General features: G+C 43.3%; 1 protein-coding gene across 2 annotated transcripts in view; it reads right to left on the reverse strand.

Annotated features, from left to right (window-relative positions):
* EIF2B4 (eukaryotic translation initiation factor 2B subunit delta) overlaps positions 1-26,414 on the reverse strand; it is a 979,702-nt gene that overhangs the window by 694,437 nt on the left and 258,851 nt on the right. For both annotated transcript variants that reach the window (XM_044061494.1, XM_044061493.1), the window contains exon 3: positions 26,195-26,339. In XM_044061494.1, the coding sequence (XP_043917429.1) occupies positions 26,195-26,339 (145 nt within the window). The remainder of the gene's footprint in view (positions 1-26,194; positions 26,340-26,414) is intronic.

Genomic DNA, 26,414 nt, shown 5'->3' on the forward strand with positions numbered 1-26,414 from the left:
TACCAAAGACAAGCCCAACGCAGAGGATTCAGTAAAGAAGATTTAGTTAAGCATTTACCCTTATGAAAGGGCTTATAAACCTTTAATGAAGCCAAGAAAGGGAAAACAAAACCTTCATGACAATTACAAATGGCTGCAAGATGGTCTCCAACAGTTCACAGGTGTTTAATAAGCTAATGACCACAACGGCCTTTTTAAGCCTAGCCATACATCCCAAATCTCTGACAAGCTCTGGTACCCTTGATAAGTGTAAGCAGGGGCTTGTGAGGTGAAATACTTGCAAGCAGGGGCCTGGAAGATGAAACATTTACAGGCTGCCAGTGTCCATTAGAAAAACAGATGCCAAACTAGGGATGAATTTCCTGTTCCTCAGCCACCTGAATTGGGTTAGCAGCCTGTTCCAGAGATGGGATAGTCTCTGGGATATATACCTGCCTCTCTAGCAGGTCATATTTATATCACAGGTAAGGTTTCACAAGATCACAGGAAGTTACCAGGCTACTGGCCTTGAGGCCACTACAAGCCTAGCCAAAAATTTAGCCCATGTTCTGACAAGTCAACATCTGATGCTCCTGTCCAGCAGGGACACTGGTAGAATCCCAGGAGTATATTTTCTGTTCCCTATCCAGTTATCCAGGTTGCACTTATAGGTTCATAGGTAGGTACTAGGCCATCTGCCCGAAGGCATTTATAAGCCTAGCCGGAATGTGTCGGCTTTCGCCGCCCCCTTAGATTAGTTCCCTGTGCCTCTGTCCAGCAGAGCCATTGAAGTGATCCCTGGGGTAAACTTTCTGTTTCCCATCCACTCGTCAAGGTTAAAAAAGGGTTAAAGAGGTACTCTGCTTGACTTAGACAAGGAGTCTATTCCACAGAAGTGGGAGTCTCTGGGACACAACTCTCTCCCATCAACAAGTCCTACTGATGTCACAGATCAGACTGAGTCACGCGTGAGGATTACTTGAGTGGAGCTTGACTTGCAGATATGCAGTAGTCCCATCAAGATGGGGTCTGAGACTGCTTTGCATGCCAGACAGAGGTCACCTCTGAGTCTGTATGAGACTGAGTAGAGGGACAGAGCTTTTAGCTTATCTGTGTACGGTAGATGTTTGAGGTCCTGGATTCTCCTGATGAGGAACTTCTGTGGTCTCTCCAGCTGCTGCATGCGCTTTGAGAGGTACACGCCAAAAGGGGCACTGCACTCAATAATGGGTCTTACAAGGGAAGAATACAGGGATGTTATGACCTCCATGTCCCTGCTTGAGATACTCTTCCTAATAAGGTGGGCCATGTAGAAAGCTTTCCTTACAACGGAGGCAATACAGTGGTCAAAAGTCAGTCTGCTATCAATCTGGGTGCCCAAGTCCCTCATGACTGACTGCATGCTTAGGACCTTGTTATTAATGTGATCATTTGTGGGGATGTCACTCTCCTCAAAGGGGATGATGATGATTCCGTTTAAGGCCATGTTTCTGGCACCAGTCATTTCCTTTGGTGAGACCCTCTTGGAGATTGCCTACATCACTAGGGGGAACTGATGACAGTGCCCGGCTTGCAGCCATCTACAAACATGGTTAGCCATAGCCCACTGGTTTTGGTCTGCACCTCAGAAAAGTATACCCAAACAACAGAGGCCCCAAAACTGATCCCAGGGGAACACCGCTCACTAAGGGTCTATTGCTTGAGGTGGCTTCCCCTGTTTTGACTAGGTGGGTTCTATCAGTGAGCCAGTTTGCTACTTATATAGTAACATATGGATTGATGCCTAGTTGAGCGAGTTTACCTATTACACCCAAGTGAGGAATAGTATCGAAAGGGCCAGGTCAAAGGAGGAGGTGTGCACAGTCTTTCCCTTTCCATGGTTTTGGTGACTGTCTCAAAGAAGTTGACCAAATTTAACAGGCATGACCTCCCTTTGACGAAACCAAACTGTGTGCGATCGAGAGGTTGAGATCCATCATAATCCATTCCATGGCCTTGCAGATCAGCCTAGTTAAGCTGATGGGTCTACAACTTGCTGGATCAGTGGACGCTCCAGCTTTGTGCAAAGGGATGACAGTGGCTGTTCTCCACTCAGCTGGAATGAACCCGGTACTCAGGCTTTGGTTGAATAGGGTACCTAATGGTGCTGCAAGTTCCTGTCCGAGTTCATGTAGGATGCATCCTGGGATGTTAATGGATCCCATGGAGGCTGCATTTTTTGCCTTTGAGAGGGCAGTGATTACTTGCTCCCTATAGATAAGGAGAGGGAAGCAGGTGGTGGGGATGTCCTGATTTACTGATTGGGGAACAGAGGGATGAAGTTTTTGCTGAAACTGTCTGCCAGCAGGTTGGCTATATCTACGGCATTTGTGTATGTGGTGTCCTTGACCACCAGTTCTCTGCAGATCTGAGTGCTTCCTTTGACATTGTGCACATACATGAAGAAGGTCTTATGATGGTCTTTAGTAGATGTGGCCAGTTTGGACTTGAAGTTTGCTTTAAGGAATTCATTAGTGCTCTTATAGTCCTTTGTTGTAGGTTTGGACATTTGTGCCAGTTCTTACAGAGGGGGAGGGGGCTTTGAAGCTGTTTACCTTCCCTCAGGAGGTTGTAATCAACTTTGGAGAAGTTTTTATGTTTGACCCTAGTGGGGGGGGGGGGATCATCAAGGGAGATGGTGACTTTGAAAGTGATAGCTTTGTGGTCAGATCTTACCAGGGAGGATGACACTGTAGGAATGCTGCAGTGGTCACTCATGTTGGTTAATACAATGTCCAAGACATTATCACATCTTGTGGGGGGTGTTGACCAGCTGGCCCTAGGCATTTGCACTGACGATGCCTTGTACGCCAGGCACAGATCTCCCCTCAACAGCATGTAGGAGACACAATACAGGGATAGGGCCTTGAGGCGGTCTGCATAGGACATGTTACTTATGCCCAGTATTCTTTTAGTGAAGAATTTTTTTTTTTTTAATTTCTCCAAATAATTCTTCTATGTTCCAACTGTTTGATATGCCTTGCTAGGTACATACCAAAGGGGACATTGTACTCAATGACAGGTCTGATGACTGCCAAATTCAGTGGAACAATGACTTTCTTGGACCTAAGATGCCATACCTTTCTTTTTAAGTTGCACAACATAGAATGATTTCCTCGCTACTGTAGACACACTATGGTCAAAGGATAGAGTACTGTCTACATGTGTCCCCCAAGTCCCCGTTCACTGGTTCATCTCTTGGGGGGGGGGGTTTGTCAATATGATAGTTAACAGGGGTGGATGACTTCCCAAAGGATACTGTTATGCATTTCGTTATAGTCCTTGTCTCTGGCACCAGTTGTTTGTCTGTATCAGCCCTTCCTGGAGAACAAACGAAAACAGTCCTTGAACCAAATATGGAATCAGATGCAAAAATCACAGAATACAGGAAAAGAAAAATAATCTGGTTCCACACAGCAGTGAAAATCAATATGTCCTTTATTGTAGTAAGGTAAGCGCTTTCTCAGAATAACATTCGCTTCATCAGACCAACAAAGATAGAATAACAGGAAACCATCCTAGAAAACAATGTGTTTATTTTTAATGATATTTATTATGCACAAAAAGTTGGCGTAGCTATGGGCACAGCTTGTGATAATAGCTACGCCAACCTATCCCTAGCTAATTGGGAAGCTAAACATGTACTTTCGAATAATGAATACCAGATTAACATCAAATGGTATAAACATTTTGTGGATGATATTTTTTTGTTATGGCATGGCTCAGCAGTGGCTACAAGAGTTTCTTTTATACTTAAATCAGTTAAATACTTTCTTGAGTTTTACTTATAAATATTCTGATAAAGAAGTAGAGGTTTTGGATGTTAAAGTTACTAAAAATAATTTATCCACTGTGTCTATTACTTTGTATAAGAAAACTGTTAGAAAGAATAATGTTCTACACTATGGTAGTATGTATCCGAATCAAATGAAATTTAATGTTTTGAAAGGACAGATATTTCGAACTATGAGACTTTTTAATGATGATGATAGTCTCATTGTTGCATTACAAACACAAACAAGAATTTTTAGAAAGAGGCTATAGTAGTAAAAGTACAGTTTTGTACCTACCATAAATGTAGATGTTCGAGGATTCCCTTGCTGCAGTCCTGACTATTGGGGTATAGTCCGCGTCCCAGTCGGCCCGAATACCAGAGTATAAGGCTGACGTCGGTCATGGCGCCTTAGACTGACGCCAGTACGTCAGGGTACTAATGCGCATGACCGACGTCATTTCCTCAGTCTTTTCTTGCCCCAGATGTCAGAAGACCCAAAAAGACAAGTCCCAAAAACAACCTGCACCAAAAAACATGTACAATATATACAGCAATATATACAAAAATATAAGCATGTAAACTCACCTACACAACCACCCTGAAACACAGAGGGGAAGGAGGGAGGGTAAATTGGACTGCAGCAAGGGAATCCTCGAACATCTACATTTATGGTAGGTACAAAACTGTACTATGTTCTTCGTCTTCCCTTGCTGCAGTCCTGACTATTGGGTAGAATCCCAAAGCAGAGGTAAGGGAGGCTGGCAAATTATAAAGTAACAGGAGCTGACAACATGCCTTGTAAAACAGCTGTGGCAAAACCAGCCCTAGTCTTAGAGTATATAGGCAGGTGATAATGCCTAGAGAAAGTATGCACTGAACTCCAAGTAGCTGCTTCCAGAATATCCTTAGTTGCCACCCCTTAGAAATGCTGTTGAAGTGGCAGTAGCCCTAGTGGAATGAGGCCTAATCCCAGCTGGAACCTCTTTGCCATGATGGGAATAACAAAATGCAATGCAAAAGCCAATCCACCAAGAAATAGTTTGTTTTGACACAGGCTTGCCCTGTGAACTCAAAGCAAAAGAAACAAGTAACTGCTGAGACTGCCTAAAATTTTTAGTCCTGCTCAAATAATAACGCAATTGCCTGTGTACATCTAAAGTGTGCAAAATCTTTTCCCCTTTATTTTGAGAATCTGCAAAAAACGTAGGCAAATGAATAGTTTGGTTTAAAGCCACACTAGAAACCACCTTAGGCATAAAGGAAGGATTAGTACGTAATGAAACCCTGTCCTTATGGAAAACCAAAAGGGCTCTACTGCCATAAGGGCCTGCAACTCAGACACCCTTCTTGCAGAAGTAATAGCCAACAGAAAAGCAGTCTTCCATGACAAATATTTCAATTCAGCAGTAGCTGCAGGCTCAAAAGGTTGTAGAGTAAGTTTTTCCAACACAAAATTGAGATCCCAAGCAGGAGTAGGAGCTCTACGTGGGGGTCTTATATTCTTTGCCCCTCTAAGAAACTGCTTGAACAAAGGATGTGAAAACAAAGGCGGGTCACAATCATAGTGAGCTGAAATTGCTGCAGCATGAATCTTTATGGAAGAGAAGGACAAACCTTTGTCCAATAATTCAGTAAGATATTGAAGAGCCACACTCAAATTAGGCTCTGAAATCTCCAAATTCTTTGCTGTACTCCAAAATAAAAATCTCTTCCATTTTTCTGCGTACACTCTCCTAGTACTAGGCCTTCTAGCTTCCATAATCACATTTAAAACTTGTTGAGGAAGCTGAGACCTGCTGTGCTTCAACACAGAATATGCCAAGCTGTGAGATGAAGAGATTGAAGCTTGACATTGAGCAGATGACCGTCCTTCTGAGATAACAGATGAGGAATCAGAGGTAAAGGCCATGGAGGCTTCTTTACAAGACTCCTTAGAAGTGGGTACCAGTGTTGCCGAGGCCAATCTGGAGCTATCAAAATCATCCTTGGCCTGTCCTGTCTGACCTTTAATAATACCTTTGGAAGAAGAGGCAGAGGTGGAAAGGCATAGACATGAAGGTTTTTCCAACTGAAAGACAGAGCATCCACTTTCCAAGCTGTGTGATGAAACCCCTTTGTGCAATACTTTGGCAGCTGGTGGTTTAGTGGAGAAGTTTAACAGATCTATGTCTGGAGTTCCCCATGACACTGTCAATTTCTGAAATACATGAAGATCCAGTTTCCACTCGTGGGGATCCATGATTTGTCTGCTTAATACATCTGCTAGGGAGTTCTGTGCTCCTGGCAGAAACCTTGCCTGAAGAGTCAGTTGCAGGCTTAACGCAGTCTCCCATAAAATCATTGCTAGCCTGCATAGAGGATAAGAATGTGTTCCCCATTGCTTGTTGATGTACCACATGACAGTTGTGTTGTCTGTTAGAATCAACACCTGCCCTGGAAGAAGTAACTCCTTGAACGCCAGCAATGCAAACTGGACTGCTAACATCTCCTTCATGTTGATATGTAGATGCTGTAGTCTGGCAGGCCACTTGTCTTGTATCCACTTTCCATTTAGATGAGCTCCCCAAGCAGTGTCCGAGGCATCTGTCGTTAAAATCTGACTCGCCTCTGGCCGGGTCACAGAGAGTCCCTTGTTTAGGTGACATTCCTGAGCCCACCACAAGAATTCCTTTGAAGGCAAGGTATTATGTGAATGACAGTGTCGAAATCTTGGCAGTGCTGTGTCCATACATTTTTGAGATACCATTGCAGCTTCCTCATATGCAGTTTGGCATTGGGAAGCACCAGAATACAAGATGCCATGAACCCTAATGCTTGAAGGACTGTCCTTGCAGTCAGCACGGACTGATGAGATAGTTGATGGAAGTAAAGTGACAGACTCTTTTGTTTGTCCGGGGTTAAAAAGGCCATCTGGGCTGCTGTATTCAGTCTCACACCCAGAAAGCACATGTCTTGAGAGGGTACTAGACTGGACTTTATTTCGTTCACAGAATACCCTAGGCATCTTAGCACTGCTATGACATATTCCAGATGCTGTAGAAGGTGTTCCTTTTCTTGAGCCAGAATCAGGCAGTCGTCCAAGTAAGGGTAGATTTGAATGCCTTGAAGCCTGAAGTAAGCTATCACTGGAGCCAGAACCTTTGTGAATACTCTGGGCGCAGTAGATAAGCCAAAGGGCAATGCAGAGAACTGATAATGAAAATCTCCAGTTCGAAATCGCAGATACTTTCTGCAACTTAGCCTTATAGGCACATGAAGGTAGGCTTCCTTGAGATCCAAAGTTACCATCCAGTGATCCTTGCCCAGCAGAGGTAACAGTTGCTGTAACGTCAACATCTTGAACTTGGGAATGTCCAGATAAGTGTTGAGGATAGATAAATCCAAAATTGGTCTCCACGTGTTCCCCTTCTTTGGTACTAGGAACAGGCGAGAATAAAATCGAAGCCCCTTTCTGATACAGGGACTGGCTGAATGGCCCCTATCTGGAGTAACTGAGAAACTTGCTTGTGAGCCTCTTTTCTTTGTGGAGGAGGAACATCTGGCATGCCTTTGAAAGGGGGCATTGTGTGGAAATAAAATCTGTAACCGTGATGAATGATATCCAGCACCCATCTGTCTTGAGTGATTAAATCCCAATTTTCTTTGAAAAGAGACAATCTTCCTCCCAAAGGAGCTGCCAGACGAGAGTCCACTGGCAGCTGAAAAGGCAGGTCATTGGTTCTGCTTACGAAAGGACTGACCCCTGCCCTCACCAGAAGTCTGAGCAGGTGAACTGTCTGATGTAGGCCTAAACGAACCTTGAGCCCTGCCCCTACCACGTCTAGACCTACCCCTAGACTGGGAACCATAAGCAGGATATGTCCACCCCTTAGCAGGCCAATTTCTACTAAACTCCGGAGGCTGCACCGGCAAAAAATCTTTAACAGTCTGCATAGACTTAGCTTTGTCCTCCATTTTCTTTAAAACTGCTTCCACAGGCGGTCCAAACAACACATCAGACTGTAAAGGAGCATCCAAAATCCTGGTCTTAACATGCTCAGCTAAATTCTGATCCTTCAACCAGGCATGTCTGCGAAGAACAGAACTAGTAGCAGCCACCCTCGAGGAGGCCTGAACAGCATCAAAACCACACTGCAAAGAATGCTTACCCACTTGTTCAGACACATGAACCAAATCCAGCAATTCTTTACACTCAATACCTTCCGCCAAAGCATCCACCTTAGATTTCAATTGTGAAAGGAGATAATTCTGATATTTCAGCATATGAAACTGACAATTCAACGCCCTCATGGCTAGAGTGGAAGAAGTATATACTTTCTTACCCCACCTATCCAAAGCCCTTGCCTCTTTATCAGAGGGTACAGGATTTTTAACCACAGAAGCTTTAACACCTTTAGGCCCCTGAGAAACAGTTTCTGGGTCCGCCCTGGGACTCTTAAACAAATACTTATGAGCTTCGGGCACCCTATAATACCTATCAGGCTTAACAGGAGCAGGAGGCAAGGAGTCAGGGTTCAGGGAAGCCTCTGCAAAAACATCCTCCACCACATTCAACACAGGAGGAATAGCTAAGGGCCTATGCTGAGGTAAAAACAAGAATTCCCTAAGCCTTTTCCTGGAATCAGAGTAATCCTGGCCTTCCCATTTAAAGTGCTCCCTCATGGAGTGAAGAGTCTCTGAAAATGAAAAATCCTCAGGAGGAGAAGCTGTAGGAGTGGAATCATCCACATCAGAATCAGAATAAGCAGGAAACTCTTGCAAGTCTTCCACAGAAGACTCTGAAGCCTGTGAACACTGTTCAAAACTATCAAACTCCTGTTCCACCCTAGGCCTCTTATCAGGCGGGCCATAGAACCTCTAATCAGAGTAATCAAATCTTCTGCCATTTTAAGCATATGTTTCTTAGGCACAGAGCCGAAATGCTAGGAGAAGCCCCCACAGAAGCTGAACTTGGCCTACCTCTAAAAGAAGCTTTGGCAACAGAAGGAGAGGCCCTAACTACCTTGGGAAGAGAGGGAAGAACAGTTACCTGAGAAGCCCCTCAGCCTGGCCTACCTCCTGAGAGGGCACATCCTGTAACAGTAAAGTATCTGCCTGAGACTCCATAGAGACTCCTGGCAAAACCTCTGGCTCCCCTGAGCCTTCTAAAGAACCGACGTCCGGGACTGCCGGTTCCTCACCCCTAGGCTTCACTGTTTTGTCCTTGCGCTTCTTGATGAAGCGGGCGCCGGAGCATCCGACGGCATATTATAATTGCAACGCTTCCCAAACACTAACCTAGCACAATCAAGCCTCCTCTTAATAGTGCGCTTGTTAAATCTAGCACAAGAGCGGCAACCAACAACGCCGTGCTCAGGCCCTAAACAAGGTATACACAATGTATGATAATCCCTATGGTATCTGCTTCCCACAAGAAATACAGTTATTCACTTTTTCTGACATCCGGTTAAATACTGAGGCAAGAAAAACCAAAATGTTCCCAACGGGTTACTTAGCCAACTCTGTTTCGGTCTGAAACTCCGGTTTCGGAAAATCTCAGAACGCCAACCTGCACTCGCAAAATTGCTTCTGCATCGGACCATGCGGCAAAAAAGACTGAGGAAATGACGTCGGTCATGCGCATTAGTACCCTGACGTACTGACGTCAGTCTAAGGCGCCATGACCGACGTCAGCCTTATACTCTGGTATTCGGGCCGACTGGGACGCGGACTATACCCCAATAGTCAGGACTGCAGCAAGGGAAGACGAAGAACATCTTATTGATTCTCAAATAGCAGAAGGATGGCAGCATAGGTCGGGTAAGTGCCAGCCATACTTTTCCCCCCTCCCCACTAGCATTAACAACAGGGATAATACTGACAATACTTTCTCAAGTGACGCTTCCACTGATACCTCTAGGAATACACTAAGGATGCCATTGACTTTTGCCAGCAATGTGCATGTAGCATGTGATATTAAAAAGAACTGGGATATTCTGTCTACTGTACATGAGTTGAATGGGGTCATTGACACACAGCCAGATTTTGCTTTTAGAAATAATAGATCACTTAAGAGTCAGCTCTGTTATCGATCCTTTAATACTAAATCAACTATAATATCTGATAGACTTGGTACATAGATATGTATGGCCTGTACACATATACACATTGGTAATAATTTCACACATCCCACTTTGGGTTTTAAGATAGATACTGCTTTTTATGCAGATTGTCGAACAAAAAATGTCTATTTTTGCTATTGTACTACCTGCTTCTCATTTTATATAGGGAAAACAAACAGGGTGTTTAAGGATAGAGAATACTTGAACACCTTAGGGATATTAGGAATGTTAAAGAAACCGGCGCACTATCACTACATGTAGCTAAAGTGGGTAAAAAACATAAATTTAGCTTTATGGTATTAGAGATTCTGTAGAGTATCAAGAGAGGAGGTGACATAAATAATAGAACAGAATCTAGTGAGCAGAAATGGATTTTGCACTTTCGAGCTGATAAACCTCCTGGTTTAAACAACATAGTTTCCCTGAAACCCTTCCTTAAAGCACGGCCATTAAAGCATTGATTTCTCTTTTAATATTTTATCATATATATTTCAATAGTCAATCTTTTATTATATTTTACTATTGTATTCGTTATCATTTTTAAGTACATATTGTTCATTTAGTCTGTTTTTATTCAATTTTTTAAAGATCTATATATTTTACGGATGTATTTTATCACATGGCTTTTAACTATGATGCACATTTTATCTGATTTTTGATTGGATGTTTTAGTGTTTAAAATGTAACTGTTATTCTATCTTTGTTGGTCTGATGAAGCGGATGTCATTCTGAGAAAGCGCTTATCTTACTACAATAAAGGACATATTGATTTTCACTGCTGTGTGGAACCAGATTGTTTTTTTTCCTCTATACTTCCTGGAGAACATTTGTGTTGCTGGGTGATTCAATGACTATTTCTAATTTGCAACTATCTGCAAATTTAGTCAGTCAGAGGCCAGTGACATTGGCCTTGAATTCAGAGAAGTAAAAGCCAAAAAGAAGCAGTCCCATGACTGATCCCCTAGGGGACTCTGCTTGTGACTGGCCTCTTTGCAGAGATGGACTTCCCAATTCTAACTTCCTGCGTCCTGTCTGTGAGCCAGTTGGCTATACACCGATGACATAAGGGTTTGCACCTAACTTCTTAAGTTTGTAAACAATGCCCGAGTGGGGGTACTGTGTAAATGCCTTGGCCAGGTCAAGGTAGGCAGTATGAATCATTTTGCCCTCAACCATTGCTTTGATGACCTTCTCAAAGAAGTCCACCAGGTTGAATAGGCATGACCTACCCTTTATGAAACCAGACTGGGTTGGATCAAGTGTCTGGAGACTTCTTATGTCATTATTGATCATTTCCATGAAAATTCTTTCCATGACTTTGCACATGAAACAACTGAGACTTGTGGATCTGTAGCTTCCAGGGTCTGTAGAAGGCCTACCTTTGTGCAGGGGGATGACTATTGCTGTTCTACATTTACAAGGCACAAAACCTGATTGGAAAATACAGTCAAAGAGCAATTCCAGACAGCCTGATAGGTCATGTTTCACACTATTTAGAACGCATCCTGGGATATTATCTGGGCCCAATGATGCAGTGTTCTTAGCCTTAGATAGAACATTAAGGACCTGTTCCGTAGTGATAGCAGGGACAGTTACATTTGATGGTATTTCCTGAGGGAAGGTTGATGGGGAGAAAGGGGTAAATATGGAGCTAAATTTGTCATCCTGTAGGTTTGCTATATTTTCTGACTCAGATTTGTTGGTTCCATTTACAATGAGCACTACACACTTGTGCATTGCCTTTGAGGTTATGGACATAGCTAAAGAATGCCTTGTGGTTGTCCTTGGCCTGGGAGACCAAACTTATCTCAAATTTGGCTTTAGTATACTTTATTTGCCCTTTGAGTTGTTTGTTTAGTTTGATGAGAGTGCTTATATCTTGCGGGTGCTGCACCTCCTAATTTTTGTTGTCATTTTCCTCCTCTTGTTATACAGCCTATTATTAATGCTGTAATACGACTAGGATGGCTTTTTTTTTTTTTTGAGTTAGTTCTATACTTCTTCTTGGTGGGTACAGCTGCCTCTATGCAGCTATTAACATACTTGTATAGGTTTTCTGTGAACAGTTCTGCGTAGGCAGCAGTGCTCTCAGAGTTTATGGAGGCTTGAAATTTTGCCAGGTCATCACTTAATAGTAGGAAACTAGCCTTAGAGTAGTTCCTGAATACACCAGGGTTAGTTGGAGTTCCAAGTTTTATTTTTACTTCAATGGACACCATTTTATGGTCTGACCTTACCAGAGAAGACAATACATTAGGGGTGTGCAGCACTCTCCCATATAAGTGAGGACTACATCCAGTATGGGTGCACCCCTTGTTGCTGTATTGACAATATAGTTCAGGAAGTCAAATATCTGAGAAATACATGGACGTGACAGGAGCTGAGAAAGGATCCAATCCCTTCCCTGTGCTGCAGAGAAGTGGTCCAATTGTCTCAATAAGTTTTACAAGTTTCTATTTTTTGTAAGGAAGACATGATCTAAACCACTTGACAGAAGAAAGTGGGGTTACTGGTTGTTAGTGGAACTGGAGAAGCCACATGGTTGCTTGAGAGAAAAAAATGCCCAGGTGACCCTTGCCTAACGAACAGGTTAGCGACATCTTAGATGGGCATTGGGTACAATCGCAAAGGCAACTCTAACAAATGGGGCAGAAGGACTGGGAATAAAGACCAGCAAACAGTAGTGAGAACAGCTCCTGTGAAGCTTCACTTTCTGAAACACCACCACTATCACAAGAAATTGGAGGAAAAGTATAAAGGAGTTCAGGGGTCAATTTCTGGACCAGAATGTTCATGTGGAACACATTCCTCCACTCCCAGGGGAGAGATGAGACAGAAGTCACGACTGCACTTGGCACTGGTTGATGAGCCAAATAGGTGACAGCAATGCTAGCTGTAGCTCTGAAATAAGTGTGCCATTGAGGGGCTGAGGAACTACTCAAACTATCAATAAACAATGACTGAGGTCAACCACTAAAGAACTGGAGTTCTTAGGAATATGTCATTCCAAACAACTAAAGCAAATACAATATATAATTACAAGCAGAAGTTCAGACAATTTTATGCAATCCTTGAAGGTCAGTGTGACCAAGACACAAGGATGGGAAAAACACTATCTGAATTTCTCATCAGGAATGTGGTTTACTACCAGAAACCAATCTTCCCAAATGGTCCATTCCCACACCCTAACAATTTCTTTAACAAAGACGGGGCCAAGTTTCTCTTTGCTTGCTAATGTACCACATCACAGCCATATTGCTGGACTGAACAGCAACAGTTTGTGGAAGGGACCTCCAAAAAGCCTAGAGGGTGAGGAAAACCATCATCATCTCCAAATTTTAATGTGCAAGGTGGACTTAGAAACCATCCAGCCACTCTGAACAATCTGCATGCTGCAATGCTCCCAGAACCCTAAATCAGAGGAGTACATGGTATCACCAGCTGTAAGAGTGAAAAGCTAAAAGGGATTGCATTTGGTCAGGCTCAAAAGGTACATCTTGGAGATTCAGACATGGTGTGACACATGATCCAATTAATATTTGTGATCACATATCGTAAAATCCATAGTACCACCTAATGAGGAGTCTGGCACAGCGACCTATCAGGATAGATGCCACAATGAGACTTAAATCATAGAGACACAGATGGGCTGAGATTCTTCCAGCACCTAAAACCAGACAGACCTTAAATAGTAGGGACTGTATCCTCTCCTCTGGAAGATGTGCCTGCAAACAAAAGTGCCCAAACTGAAGCCAATAAATGTGAGCTGCTAACAGTGGTACACCTGTGATTTTGCAAAGTTCACACTTGCACCAAAACAGCAGAATATTTTGATCAGAAATCCCCTTGCTACGGTCAGAGCCTAAACCGCAGCAGCGGCTAGAAGCAGCTCATCTAGGTATAGAAACATTTAGCTCTGTACAACTGCTGGTGGACTGCTAGTACAGAAATGCATTTAGTAAACACCATAGGAGCTGAGATGAGCTTGAACAGAAGCAGCCTAAATTCACAATGACCTAATCTCACAATGACCAGCTGCAAACTGGAAATGGAGCTATTCCCATACCTTTGTTTATAGTCCTGATACAGACACAGGCATTCTGGTGATCCAAGAAGCAAGTCAAGGCTTTTTATGATCTACAGTGAAGGAGGGCTTTACCAAGACTATGTGAAAGATTTATTTTGGAATGCAGTTGTTTAGGCTGCTTAGACCCAATACTGGCCTGAAGTTCTTTGTCTTTATAGTACTAAAAAGTCTCCGGGGCAAAATTCTGACCCTTTCTGGAGTGGTGGAACCTCTTGGATGGCTCTTTTTTTCCTTTTTTGGAGGAAGTAGTGGATCTCATTTTTTACCAGTAATTTCTGATGGGTAGAATATTGGGCTAGGGAATAGATAGAGGGGCTGGCTGTGTTATGAAAAGTCCCTTTTAACTCGTGGACAAGAGTGTCTTGATCCATCTGTCCAATGAAATGGTCTCCCGTGCAGATACCTGGAAGGACAGATCGCCCTGAATGTCTTCAGAGTTGCAGAGTCAGTCAAAGCCCCTCAAGACTGGGATGTTAACCACCCATGAATGGGCAACACCTACTAAAAAGCTGCTGTAAACACTTGCCTCTGGGCAAGTAACCATTCCAGAAGTTAACGTCTCTACTGAGTTGTCTCCCAGACTGCTGATTTTTTTTTTTTTTTGCATGCTATGTCTGAACCACATCTACCAATGGCAAATTCTGCAACCAGGAAACAGGTGCGGAGGCAACTTCAGTCAGAAAACAGGTGTTGAGGCAGCTGAAACATCACACCCACAGGAGTGCCATGGTCTCAACTATAGTAATGCATTGACTACCTTTACAGAAAAGCTGAAATATACGCATTTACAATATTTACAGGGAATTAATTATACCAATGGCCATAGTCCTTGAATGAACTGTATACTTCCTATGTTGTTATAATTATAGCTGGAAACTAATAATCGATTAAGTCAGGGTCATTAAAATATTTACATTGCGTAATCTCAGTGAAACATGCTTTCAAAGACTTTTGAATGAAAGCAGCTTTTTAGCCTTAAGTAACTTCTGAGGCAAGACATTCCAATTTGAAGGAGACACTTTACAGAAGGTTTTCTCAGTAATGGAAAAAGTGTATGACTGTCTAACTGTAGGTTATTGTTATTTATCAGGTTACAACTAAATGTGAGTTTTTGGCAGGGGATAACATCTGTTGTACAGTAAAAAGAAGTTATGTACCTACCATAACGTTCCATGTTAGTTGTCTCCTCTCGCCTTCTTTCTTGCTGGTTGGGTTCAGAGCCGATCTTCGGCTCTGACTCAGCCATCTTCTAAAGCTCGAGAGCTACATACTGGCTCGAGGCCTCCCCATATCCCATGATGCCTTGCGCTAGAAACCCAGATCTCGTTTGGTAAGACTAACAGCAAACAAAACAATGAAGGAATCCTATCTTATCATACACAAGCCCAACTATAGAGGCTACTAGGTAGAGTGGGACAGCCAGAGAAGACTCAGCCAGTGTAAATCCATAGAGAAACTCTTCTCAGTCTAGTAGGATAGGGGGATGGAGGGTGGGACGCAAGAAAGGCGGCGAGAGGAGACAACTAACATGGAACGTTATGGTAGGTACATAACTTCTTTATGTTAAGTTGTCTATCTCGCCTTCATTCTTGCTGGTTGGGACAGTGTCCCTAGCACCTAATATCCTGGGTGGCTCAGTGGAACAGACTCTTCAGAACAGTGGAACCAAAATGAGCTCTGCTCCTGGAAACCACGTCCAACTTATAATGCAAGATGAAAGTATGAGGATTTGCCCATGTGGCCGCTGCACAAATAGATTCCATGGGCAACCTAGCTTGAAACACAACAGAAGTGGCTAATGCTCTGGTGGAGTGGCCCCTAGGTTTAACAGGCAATTCTTTATTTCTCAGCTGATAGATAAAGGTTATGAAAGAAGTCAGCCACCTAGATAAAGTTACTTTTGATACTGGTAGGCCTTGTTTGCCCTCTGCATAAGAGAGGAAAAGCTGATCCGATTTTCTGAAGTTCTTGGTCCTATGCAAATAAAAGCGTAGTTGCCTGTGAACATCTAATTGATGTAACTTATATTCTCCCCTGTTGGAATGGTTGGGAAAAAATACAGGAAGGTCAATGGACTGGTTCAAGTTATTCTCAGAAGAGATCTTAGGAAGGAAGGAAGGATTAATCCTAAGAGCAACCCTGTCTTTGTGGAACACTAGGTACGGTGGACGGATACAAAGAACCTGCAGTTCAGAAACTCTTCTCGCTGAAGTAATTGCTACCAGGAAAAGTGTTTTCCAAGATAAAAACTTCAAAGAACAGGAAGCTGCAGGTTTGAAGGGGGGCAAAATTAGAGAGGCTAGAATCAAATTCAGATCCCACGAGGGTGGAGGATCTCTAACCGGGGGCCTGAGCAGAGTGGTTCCTCTGAGGAAGGCCTTACAAAGCTTATGAGACATTATACTACTTTCTGAAAGGCCAACGTGAAAATCTGAAACTGCGGCTAACTGCACTCTAATTGTAGAGGAAGCGGACCCAGTATGAAAGAGCTCCGCAAGAAATTCCAGGATGTGGTGAACAGGGGCTGAAAAGGGGGTCTATATTCTTAGCCTCTGCCCAGGAAGAAAAACGTTTCCACTTACTAGCATAAGTTTTTCTAGTGGTAGACTTGTGCGATGATAAGATGACTTCACGCACCGATTGGGAGATATCAGGAAGCCTGGCTAGGGCTGGAAGTGGAGCAACCAAGCCGTGAGCTTGAGAGATTGTAGGGAATGATGCAGCCCGCCCGATTGATGGATCAGGAGGTCTGGAGCTGGGTCCAGAGTCCAAGACTGCTCGATAAGATAATGATGAAGGAACGGAAACCAAATTTGTTGAGGCCAGTACGGAGCAATGAGGATCATTCTGCAACCCAATACGGTAGCTTTCTGTATCAGCTTGGGAATTAGGGGAAAAGGAGGGAAGGCATATAGAAGTCCCTGAGGCCAATCGTGGACTAGAGCGTCTCTGGGGAAATGCTCTGGATGTGGTAGGAGAGAGAAGAAGTTGCTGCACTTGCTGTTGAAGGGGGTGGCAAAAAAGGTCGCAGCAAGGTTGCCCCCATTTGCAGAAGATTTGGTCCGCTACTACTTGATTCAGAGACCACTCGTGAGGCATGAGAATAGCTCTGCTCAGCCTGTCTGCTATGACGTTGGATTTCCCAGGGATATGCGTTGCGGTCAGAAACCGTTGGGAAGAGATCGCCCACTGCCAGAGTCTGAGTGCTTCTCGACATAGGGGGTAGGACCTGGTTCCACCCTGCTTGTTGATGTACCACACGACTGACATATTGTCCGTTTGAATTGCAATTGTCCCGGTAGGAAGAGAGTCCTGAAAAGCTTGCAACGCTAAAAGCACGGCCCTCATCTCCAAGACGTTTATGTGCATATGGTACTCTTGAGGCTGCCAGGTACCCTGGACTGTTCTGCCCTGATAATGCCCCCCCCTCACCCGATCAGGGAGGCATCCGTGGTCACCGTAGCAACTGGAGGGGGAAGTACAAATGGTCTGCCCAGGGGCACTGATGAGGAGACCATCCACCACGCAAGGTGCTTTTTGCACGTTTGTGTGATGATAATCATGTGAGACATGGGAAGCTGCTGGAAGGATCATTGGGTGAAAAGAAGCCATTGGAGGATCCTCATGTGAAAACGTGTCAGAGGGACGAGTATGATTGCTGCTGCCATGAGACCCAGGGTTTGGAGGACGAACCTGGCTTGAATTCTCTTGCATTGTAACAAGACCTGGACATGCCGCCAAATGACTAACACCCTGTCTGGTGGAAGGCTGGCTGACCTGTCTTTTGTATTTAAGTTTGCGCCTATAAAGATGATAGACTGACAAGGCGACAAGGCAGATTTTTCGAAATTTATAGTGATACCTAGTCTGGAGCACGTCTGGATAGTATAGTCTCTGGCTTGCAGAAGGTGATGCCTGGTGGTAGCAGTGAGGAGCCAGTCGTCTAGCTACGGAAAAACCTGGAATCCTTGCCGTCTCAGGTGAGTGGTAACTACTGCCATACATTTGGTGAACACCCTGGGGGCTGTGGTGAAACCAAAGGGCAGAGCTCTGAACTGATAATGGCTGGCTCCCAGCCGGAAGCACAGGAATCTTCTGGAGCGCCTGTCCATTTTGATGTGGTAGTATGCATCCTGAAGATCTATGGAGCACATCCAATTGTCCTGACCCAGGAAGGGTAAAATGGACTGTAGCATGACCATCCGAAACTTCGTTCTTTGTACAGACCTGTTTAGTCTGCTGAGATCCAAAATGGGTCTCCAGTCCCCTGTCTTTTTTGGTACCAAAACCTTGCTGGTCTGCTGGGACTTGCTGGATGGCCCTTTTTCTTAGCAGTTTTGAAACTTCCTGAACTGCTTGATCCCTTAGATTGGGTGGAACATCTGGAAGGGATTTGTTCAACAAGAAAGGAGCGTGAACAAAGGGGATTCTGTAGCCTCCAGATATAATGGACTGTACCCATTTGTCTTGTGTTATGTCTTGCCAGGCTCTTGGGTACAGCGATAATCTTCCCCCGACTGCCTCCAGAGGTGAGCAGCCAGGCAACCCTTCAGGGATGCTGGAAGGGCTTGTCAGAGAAAGATTCTCTGCTGCCCTGATTTTGCAGACCCGTTCTGCCACGAGGGCAGCGCCTGTTATTGTTCCCTCCTCTGCCCCTGGAGGGAAACTCACCACGTGTGTCAGGCAAGGCTCCCTGGGATTTCCGGAACCACATCTTTCCACTCTTCTGACCCTTGGGATATGGTCTGGAAGGAGTGGAAAAATGGACTCCTACGGCAGAGAGAGTCTTGCCTTCCTGCTCACACCCGGTAAGGGCATCCTTCACCTGTGATCCAAAGAGAGAGGAACCATCAAAAGGGGTGTTGGTGAAAGACGCTCTGAAAGGTTCCGCAAAGTTACATAGCTGCATCCAAGCGTGCCTCCTTAGGGCCACACCTGTGCCTGCGGCTCTACTCGCCCCATTGGCTGCATACGAAATGAGCCTCATGGAGAAGTTTATCACTGAATTAAGAGTCGCCAGCTGGGAGGCTGCCTTAGCCTGGGCCCCCTCAGCTGATGGATCTTGGAGGGTATCTCCAAGCTCTTTCAGGAGATCCCTCTGAAGATGGGTACAGTGGCACAGGTAATTCAGGGACCGCATAGAAAATGTCACTGAAGAGAACATCCGCTTCCCATATCTGTCCATCATCCTGGACTCCTTGTTAGGGGGATGGACAGAAGAAGAAGTTTCAGTCATCTCCTTCTTTGTGGCCGCCGCTACCACCATGGCATCAACAGGGACACCTTTGGTCAAGAACGGTTTGTCCTGCGGTGCAGTAATGAATTTGGCAGGTGTTCTAGGGGGTCGGTTCCACTGTGTCTGGAGCCGTCCATGCCTTCCGAGCCACCACAGACATCAGTGGGTCAAAAGGCGGAGACACCCAGGAGGTGGAAGATCAGGATCCAAACGCGTCCAGGAATACCGACTCATCCTCGGAAGGGCTTAGGGTAGTCCAGTTCCCCCTCTGCCTAAGCATCTCAAGGATGTCTGAGAAGGAGACATCTTCAGAGGGGCATCTTGGGGACCCTTCCGACTCCTCTATGTCGGTATCTGATGTGACAGACTCGGGGGAGTCAACATGCTTCCTCTTGCATTTCCTCTTGCGAGGTGGCTCCTCTGAATGGTCAGGGGAGGCCTCGGAAGAGGATACACCCAAAGGGGTGTCCTGGAGCCCTGGATCCCCATGCTTGGGGTCTGGAAGAGGGGTAGAGGCTGACACAGGAACACTAGGGGGAGGAGCCAATGGGGTTGATCGTGGGACTGACTTGGGGGCCAGTACACTCATCACCTCGAAGGCGTCCCTGCCCGGACGCAGAGATGGCTCCGGTTCCAAAGAAACCAGAACCCCTCCCCGTACCGAGGGGGACGGCTCTGAGGCAGATGTGGGAGCCGAGCTCACCTGAGCCGAAGCTCCGAGGGGGAGAGCGCGGTCGGGCAAGGGTCCGATGCCACTCGCCCCCTCGGAGCCGACGAGGGCGTCTCGGCGCCCAGATCCCTCCAGGGACGGTACCATGGAAGGGATCGGAGCCGACGACGGAACCGAAGGAGAAGGCATCGGAGCCGACGGTTCCACGACTCAAACCCCAACGAACTCCAGCTCCGAGCTCATAGGATGAGTCGAAGGAGGAATATCTACAGCTGTGGATGGAGCCGACACCTGATGAGGGGGGCTGGACAACATTTTGGCTAGGGCCTGCGATTTTAACAGCCTACTGACCACTCTTTCCAAGTCATGGTCCGAAAGTCTTGAGGACCGAGAAGAGTGGGATGAGCAATGACTATGCTCGGACTGGAGCAGAGGCGACTTCGGAGCTGAACATATCGACTCCAGAGAAGGAGACCTGGACCTTTTTCGACTCTCAGATGGCTTCGAAGAACGTGTCGGAGCCGAATGGGAGGGAGGAACATCGGTTCCAGCCGGAGCCGAGATGGATGGTATGGCTTCACCCAACGACAGCTCCGAACTGGGAGCCGAAGGTTTAGGTGGCCTAGAAGATTTCACGGGCTGAGCCTTCGCCGGTGAATCTTGGGGTTTAAGCAGACCCCTCAAGATCAATTTGTTTTTGCGCTCCTGCAGGACTCTTGGACTGAATGCATGGCAAATTGAGCAAGAGTCCTGCAGGTGCACGGCGCCCAAACAATAAACACAAGAAGTGTGACCATCTGTCAGAGACATCTTCTGACAGCATGAGTCACACTTCTTGAATCCGGACGGCTTAGGATCCTTGGACATCCTGAAAAAATCAAACCAAGGAAAAACACACACACCAAAGGGTTAAGGTAACTAACCACAATAAAAATACACTACAGTTACCAGAACCAACCACACTACAACAACTATAATTAACTATAGCTAAACTAACAGTAATAAAGGATTTTTTTTTTTTTTTTTTAAGGGGGATAGGGAGAACAAAGGTTATCCTCCAACTTAAACAGAAACCTTTTAAGGGTAAGGTTATCCTCTAACTTAAACGGAAAACCTTAAGACGAAAAAGAAAGGGGAGGGGAAACTCTCTAAATAAAAATGAGTTTCTGAGGGGAAAAGCCAAGGATTCAGACACGAAGCCAACTACAATACCAAGGATATATCTAAACGAGAATTTCTATTCTAAAACTAACTAAAACTAATTTTTTGACAGAAAAGACACAATATAAAAGTTTTATACGACCTGAGCCAGAAGAGCAACCTCGCAGCAGAAGCGGCAAACGAGATCTGGGTTTCTAGCGCCAGGTATCATGGGATATGGGGAGGCCTCAAGCCAGTATGTAGCTCTCGAGCTTTAGAAGATGGTCGAGTCGGAGCCGAAGATCGGCTCCGAACCCAACCAGCAAGAATGAAGATGAGATAGACAACTTAACATCAGTAATTATACTTAAGGTACACTGCAGAAACATTGCTCTAGCTTTGACAGGCAAACACTTAGCCTGTGGATGGTTAATTGGTGGTGTTTTCTTGGTGTGACAGTGAATAAATCATTTCTATGTGACTTAAGCACATTAAGAGGGAATGTATTCAAGCACTGAGTGCAGTAAATTAAATCAAATAATTTCCTAACTTCTGTGGTTTTTACACACAAAATTTCATATATAACGTTACTGAGACAGAGTTTCATATATCTGTGCATTTATTAAAAGGTTAAGGATTGATCTAATAGTATCCCCTGCTACTTTTGGGCTGTAATGAGAAGAATGGGCAACCCAGCTGGGTTTACTGTTATTAATGGGGGGTTATGAAGTATTTTTTGTTGAGTGGCAAAACATTATTATGCTGGATTTTTGAGTGCTGTCAATCTGCTAGTCAGCCAATTGTTGTAGCATGGTTTGTAGTGAGTTTGTGATCTAGTATAATCTGCATAAAGGTTAAGACTGATATTGTATAAACTGACTGGAAGGTCATTTATTAATAGGGAAAGTAACACAGGACCCATTATTGATCCATGAAAACCTTTGTAAAGATTATCTGTTCCTGAATAGTAACAATTGGCACATAATGTAAAGATTCTATTGGACAAGAAGCTTTCAAACCATAGGATAACTACCTCCAGAAAAAAACAATGTGTGTAATTTATAAGGCAGTAAGTACTGGTTGATATTTTCAAAGGCTTTTTGAGACCAAGGAAGATAGCACCAGCAAGCATATCCTCCAACATACTGCTGTAGATTCAGTTCATTAAGGAGTAAATCGCTGTTGTGGTGGTGTACTTCGACCTAAATCCTTGCTGTTTGTCAGAGATTATATCATATATACTACAGTAATAAAAAACTTGATTACAAATAATTTTCTCAAGAATTTTGACTAGTAGGCAACTGTTAGCTATAGGGCAAAAGTCATTAGAAAATGGGTTGGACTTTGGGAAGTGGGATAATTAATGGATGTCTACAACTGAGGAGTGAGATAGTTTCTGAGGCAAGAGTCACCACCTTGAGATTAATTGGGGGATCTCTTTTTTAACACCTATATCGAAATACCAATTGTGATATCAGCAAACTTACATTTATATAAAAGTAATCAAACCATGTTAACAAGTTCACATTTGCAAACATCATATATCACGTATACTGTTCTACACAATCTAGTCAAAGCAGCATTACATACATTGTTTAATTCCTGCCTTCTCTTAAACCTCATTCCTCCTCCAAAGCATTTTTATGCATGTATTGTTCCCACAATTTCCTTTTCTCTATGTAATTTACCCCTATCCTTTTCCTGAGGATCCTTCTTCCTGTTCTTTTATCTCTTTTACAATATTCACTGCTTCCGGTATAGTTAGTTCAGACTTTGATTTCCATTTTCTAGTAATTGCTTTTTGGCAGCTACCAGAATTTAACTTAACAAGGACTTACTATGTCTAGGCAATTCAGATTCTGTATCCCACCTCAAGAAATCATTTCCTTAGTTAAATTAATTTGCTCACCCAGTATTTCTGACAGGGTACTCTGTAAAGTTTTTTTAAATTCTGCAAACTCATTACAATCTGAGAACATATGCTTCCAGGTACCTACTTCTTCCCAATTACACCTCCAACACTTTATGAATATGATATTCTGTACGGTTGTTTTTCTTCTCAAGGATCTCCACCCAGAATCCCATTCTTTTCTTACCGTTTCATCATCATCCCTTTGCATTTTGAATTGCAGTTTTCAGCTTCTGTTATATACAACAGTCTTAACTGTGCAGTTTTAAAACATTGCTTCATATCAGGTAATCCTAAACCTCCTTGTTCTACCGGGAGGATTAACTTATCCCACCTGACCCTTGCCCTCTTCCTTCCCAGATAACATCTTTCAACTCATGTATTAATTACTATCCACAACTTCTCTGCTGCTTGATAACAATATAAGTGACCTGTGTATAAAACTAAAGGAACCAAAAACATTTTACTGCTTGTATCTTCCTATCCATATCCATAGGCAATAACTTCTAGTTTCTCAGTTTTTGTATTACCTTTTGTTTAGTCTCCTCCCACATACCCTTAGCTACCATAACAGGATCCTTTTTAATCCATACTCCTAAATACTTCATTTCATTATGTCTCCAGAAATAAGGGTATTGCTGAACGAATTTGTGTGTGGGTACACAGTTATGTACTGTTAACCACAAGTGACACAACATGCATAAGTTTTTTATTTGTAATGAATTCTCCAAAACTGCATTAAAAGTAGGAATGAGGATTTAATACTGTATTCACCGAAGCCGTCTGTTTCAGTGGTTGGGAATTACCTGATTTGAAGGGGTATTTCAGAGCTGCACAGTCTAAGCTACTATACATAGCACATGCAGAAAGCTATAATTCAAAGTGGAAAGGGATGATGATGAAATGGAGGGGGCTCCAGAAATAGGGCAAGTCTGGGAATTTGGATGCAGACTCTTAACCAGAACAACATTAATCATACAGAATATTTTATTTATAAAGCAGCAGAAAGTACTCTGCGAACTAAGTCAACATGGGGATGGAGAAAGAAGATTCTGCCGATAGAGATGACTACAATTAGAGGCACAGGGAACAGGCAAGAGGGGAATGGAATGTACTTGAGAAAACTGGCAAAGGAAGCTAGTAGAAAGGGAAGAAGCCAAGAATTCATTTGGACTGTAGGCTAGAGATTCCTTTCCCTATCTAGGATTGATATCAGAGTATTGGCAAACAAAGAAATAGGGGGATCCTAAGCGAAAGACCAGCACTGGTAGAGTTTATTAGAATCCAGAACAGAAGCTGTTAAAGAGATAATTAGTAGGCCATATAAAATACTGCATGACAACAATAGGAATCAGTGGAGGTTAGAAAGGATTGGAAAGAGATTTGATAAGCAATGCACAAACAATGGGGGGATACATGTTTGGCTCCCAAATATGCAACAAAGGCTGGAAGATTTAGAATCTTTGCTTGGAAGTGTTTGCAGAAGTATTTCTATACCCCAAGCAGACTTCAAAGAAATTTTTTCTCAAGTAGATTGCAAATGTTGGATGTGCAAAGGGCAAGAAAGAGGTAATTGGGAATACATTTTTTGGGAGTGTTATAAGTTTGCAGACTTTAAAAATTCCCTGCAGACTACACTATCAGAAATATTGGGTGAGCAAATTGGTGTAATTAAGGAAATGATTGTTTTGAGCTGTGTTACAGAATCGGAATTGACTAGACACAGTAACGCCTTGCTGAGTTTAATTCTGATGGCTGCCAGAAAAGCAATTACTAGAAAATGGTAATCAAAAGCTAAACCAACTGTACAAGAAATAGGGAATACAGTAAAGACACGAACTGCAAGTGGGAGCTTTAGAAAAGGGTAGGAGCGAATTACGCAGACAAAAATGAGAATTGTGGGAACTATACATGTAGAATGATGATGTTTTGGAGGTGGTATGATGTTTAAGGAATGGCAGGAATTCAATGAGCTATGTAATGTTTGACAATAACTGGACAGATTATAAGTGATGTACAATCTTTGCAACTGAAAATATGTCAATACTGTCTGTTTTAATTCATACAAATGTATGACTTCATATGTTGTGATAATTTAATAACGATATTTGTAAAAAAGAAACAGTACACATAATTAGAGTGCCCAAGTTGGGAAGCGATTTTTTCTCACAGTCCACTGTAGCAAGGAAAAAGAAAGGGCAAATGCCCATAAGAAGAATAGAAAGATAAAGGCAAACGACATTACATTTCAAAGAAACTCCTATAAAACTAAGTGTTGAGGATGGAGAGGCAAACAAATAATTCTAAAAAAATATTAACTATACCATTTTCCCTGTTGCTCTTGACAGAGATTATTGCAAGCATTGTAGCATGAGGGTAGGCCTAGGCCAAAAAAGAAAAGAAAAGATATTAACTGAGAGAAAAAAGTTCAGCAAGATAAAGAAACCCATACTGGACAGCTACAAATGACTAAAATAAATAGCCTGAAAAGGTTTTACTCAAGAAATAGCATCATCAGAAAGACAAAAAGTCACCTGGAGCCATTTGCCTCAATAAAACTATGAACATTGCAATGGAGGCCTGGAGAGGTTTGGTACTGCTATACATTAATGGATAAGCAGAAGGGTGTTTTATCAACCAGGGAAAGTTTTGTCTGCAAAACAATCTTAATGCTTGCCACCTTAGTAGTGTTGTTAAGGATCTCCTCTTATCAGATAAATGGTTCTATGAGAAGGAAATGAAACTACCAGAAAAAGAAAAGATTCAGTGGCAAAGCATTAAGTACAGAAATGAAATAGAAAAACTGTGTTCAGTGTCCAGTCTGTCCTTTCACTCCTAAGTTCTCAGAATATACACAACTCTTAGCATCACCATATTCTTCTACAGTTATCAACCCCCTTGCCTGCATCACATAACACAGTAATGCTGCCTGACGACTACAATTTTCTTACACATAAACTGAAGTAACATCACATAAAATGAAGTTTTAAGGAAAACATGTTAAGGTAGGTACAAAAATATATACAGTGTTATTATGTACAAAATATTTATCAAAAATGTGTCAAATGTTACAAACAGAATCTAAACCAGAAAGCCCTTGCTAATAAGAATTTACTCCTTCCCTCTACGTTAATCCTCGCAAAAGAATCAAAGTGAGTGTGTGTGTGTGTGTGTGTGTCAGCATTCTAGTCAAATATAAAGGGAAGGAATGTGATGGACGGTAGTCATACTTCTTTGCTCTGACTCTTAATTTCATACCTTTCTGTTGCTGAACCTGGCTTTCTGTAGCATTTTTTTCAGGCTGTGCTGCATTTCCCTTGTCTTCCCGTCTGTTCTTTTTCTGTTGTTTCTTCTCCTTCCTCTGACGCAATTTCTCTTCTTTGGAGAGTTCTTGATTTTCAGACTACAGAAAACAAAACTTAGTGGTTATTTCCTATCTGTAACTGAAGATATGTCCAGCAATGATTCTTTGAGGCAA

This window comes from Protopterus annectens, chromosome 2.part0 (genome assembly GCF_019279795.1).
Source record: "Protopterus annectens isolate FY-2018-M chromosome 2.part0, PAN1.0, whole genome shotgun sequence".
Taxonomy (NCBI): domain Eukaryota; kingdom Metazoa; phylum Chordata; order Ceratodontiformes; family Protopteridae; genus Protopterus; species Protopterus annectens.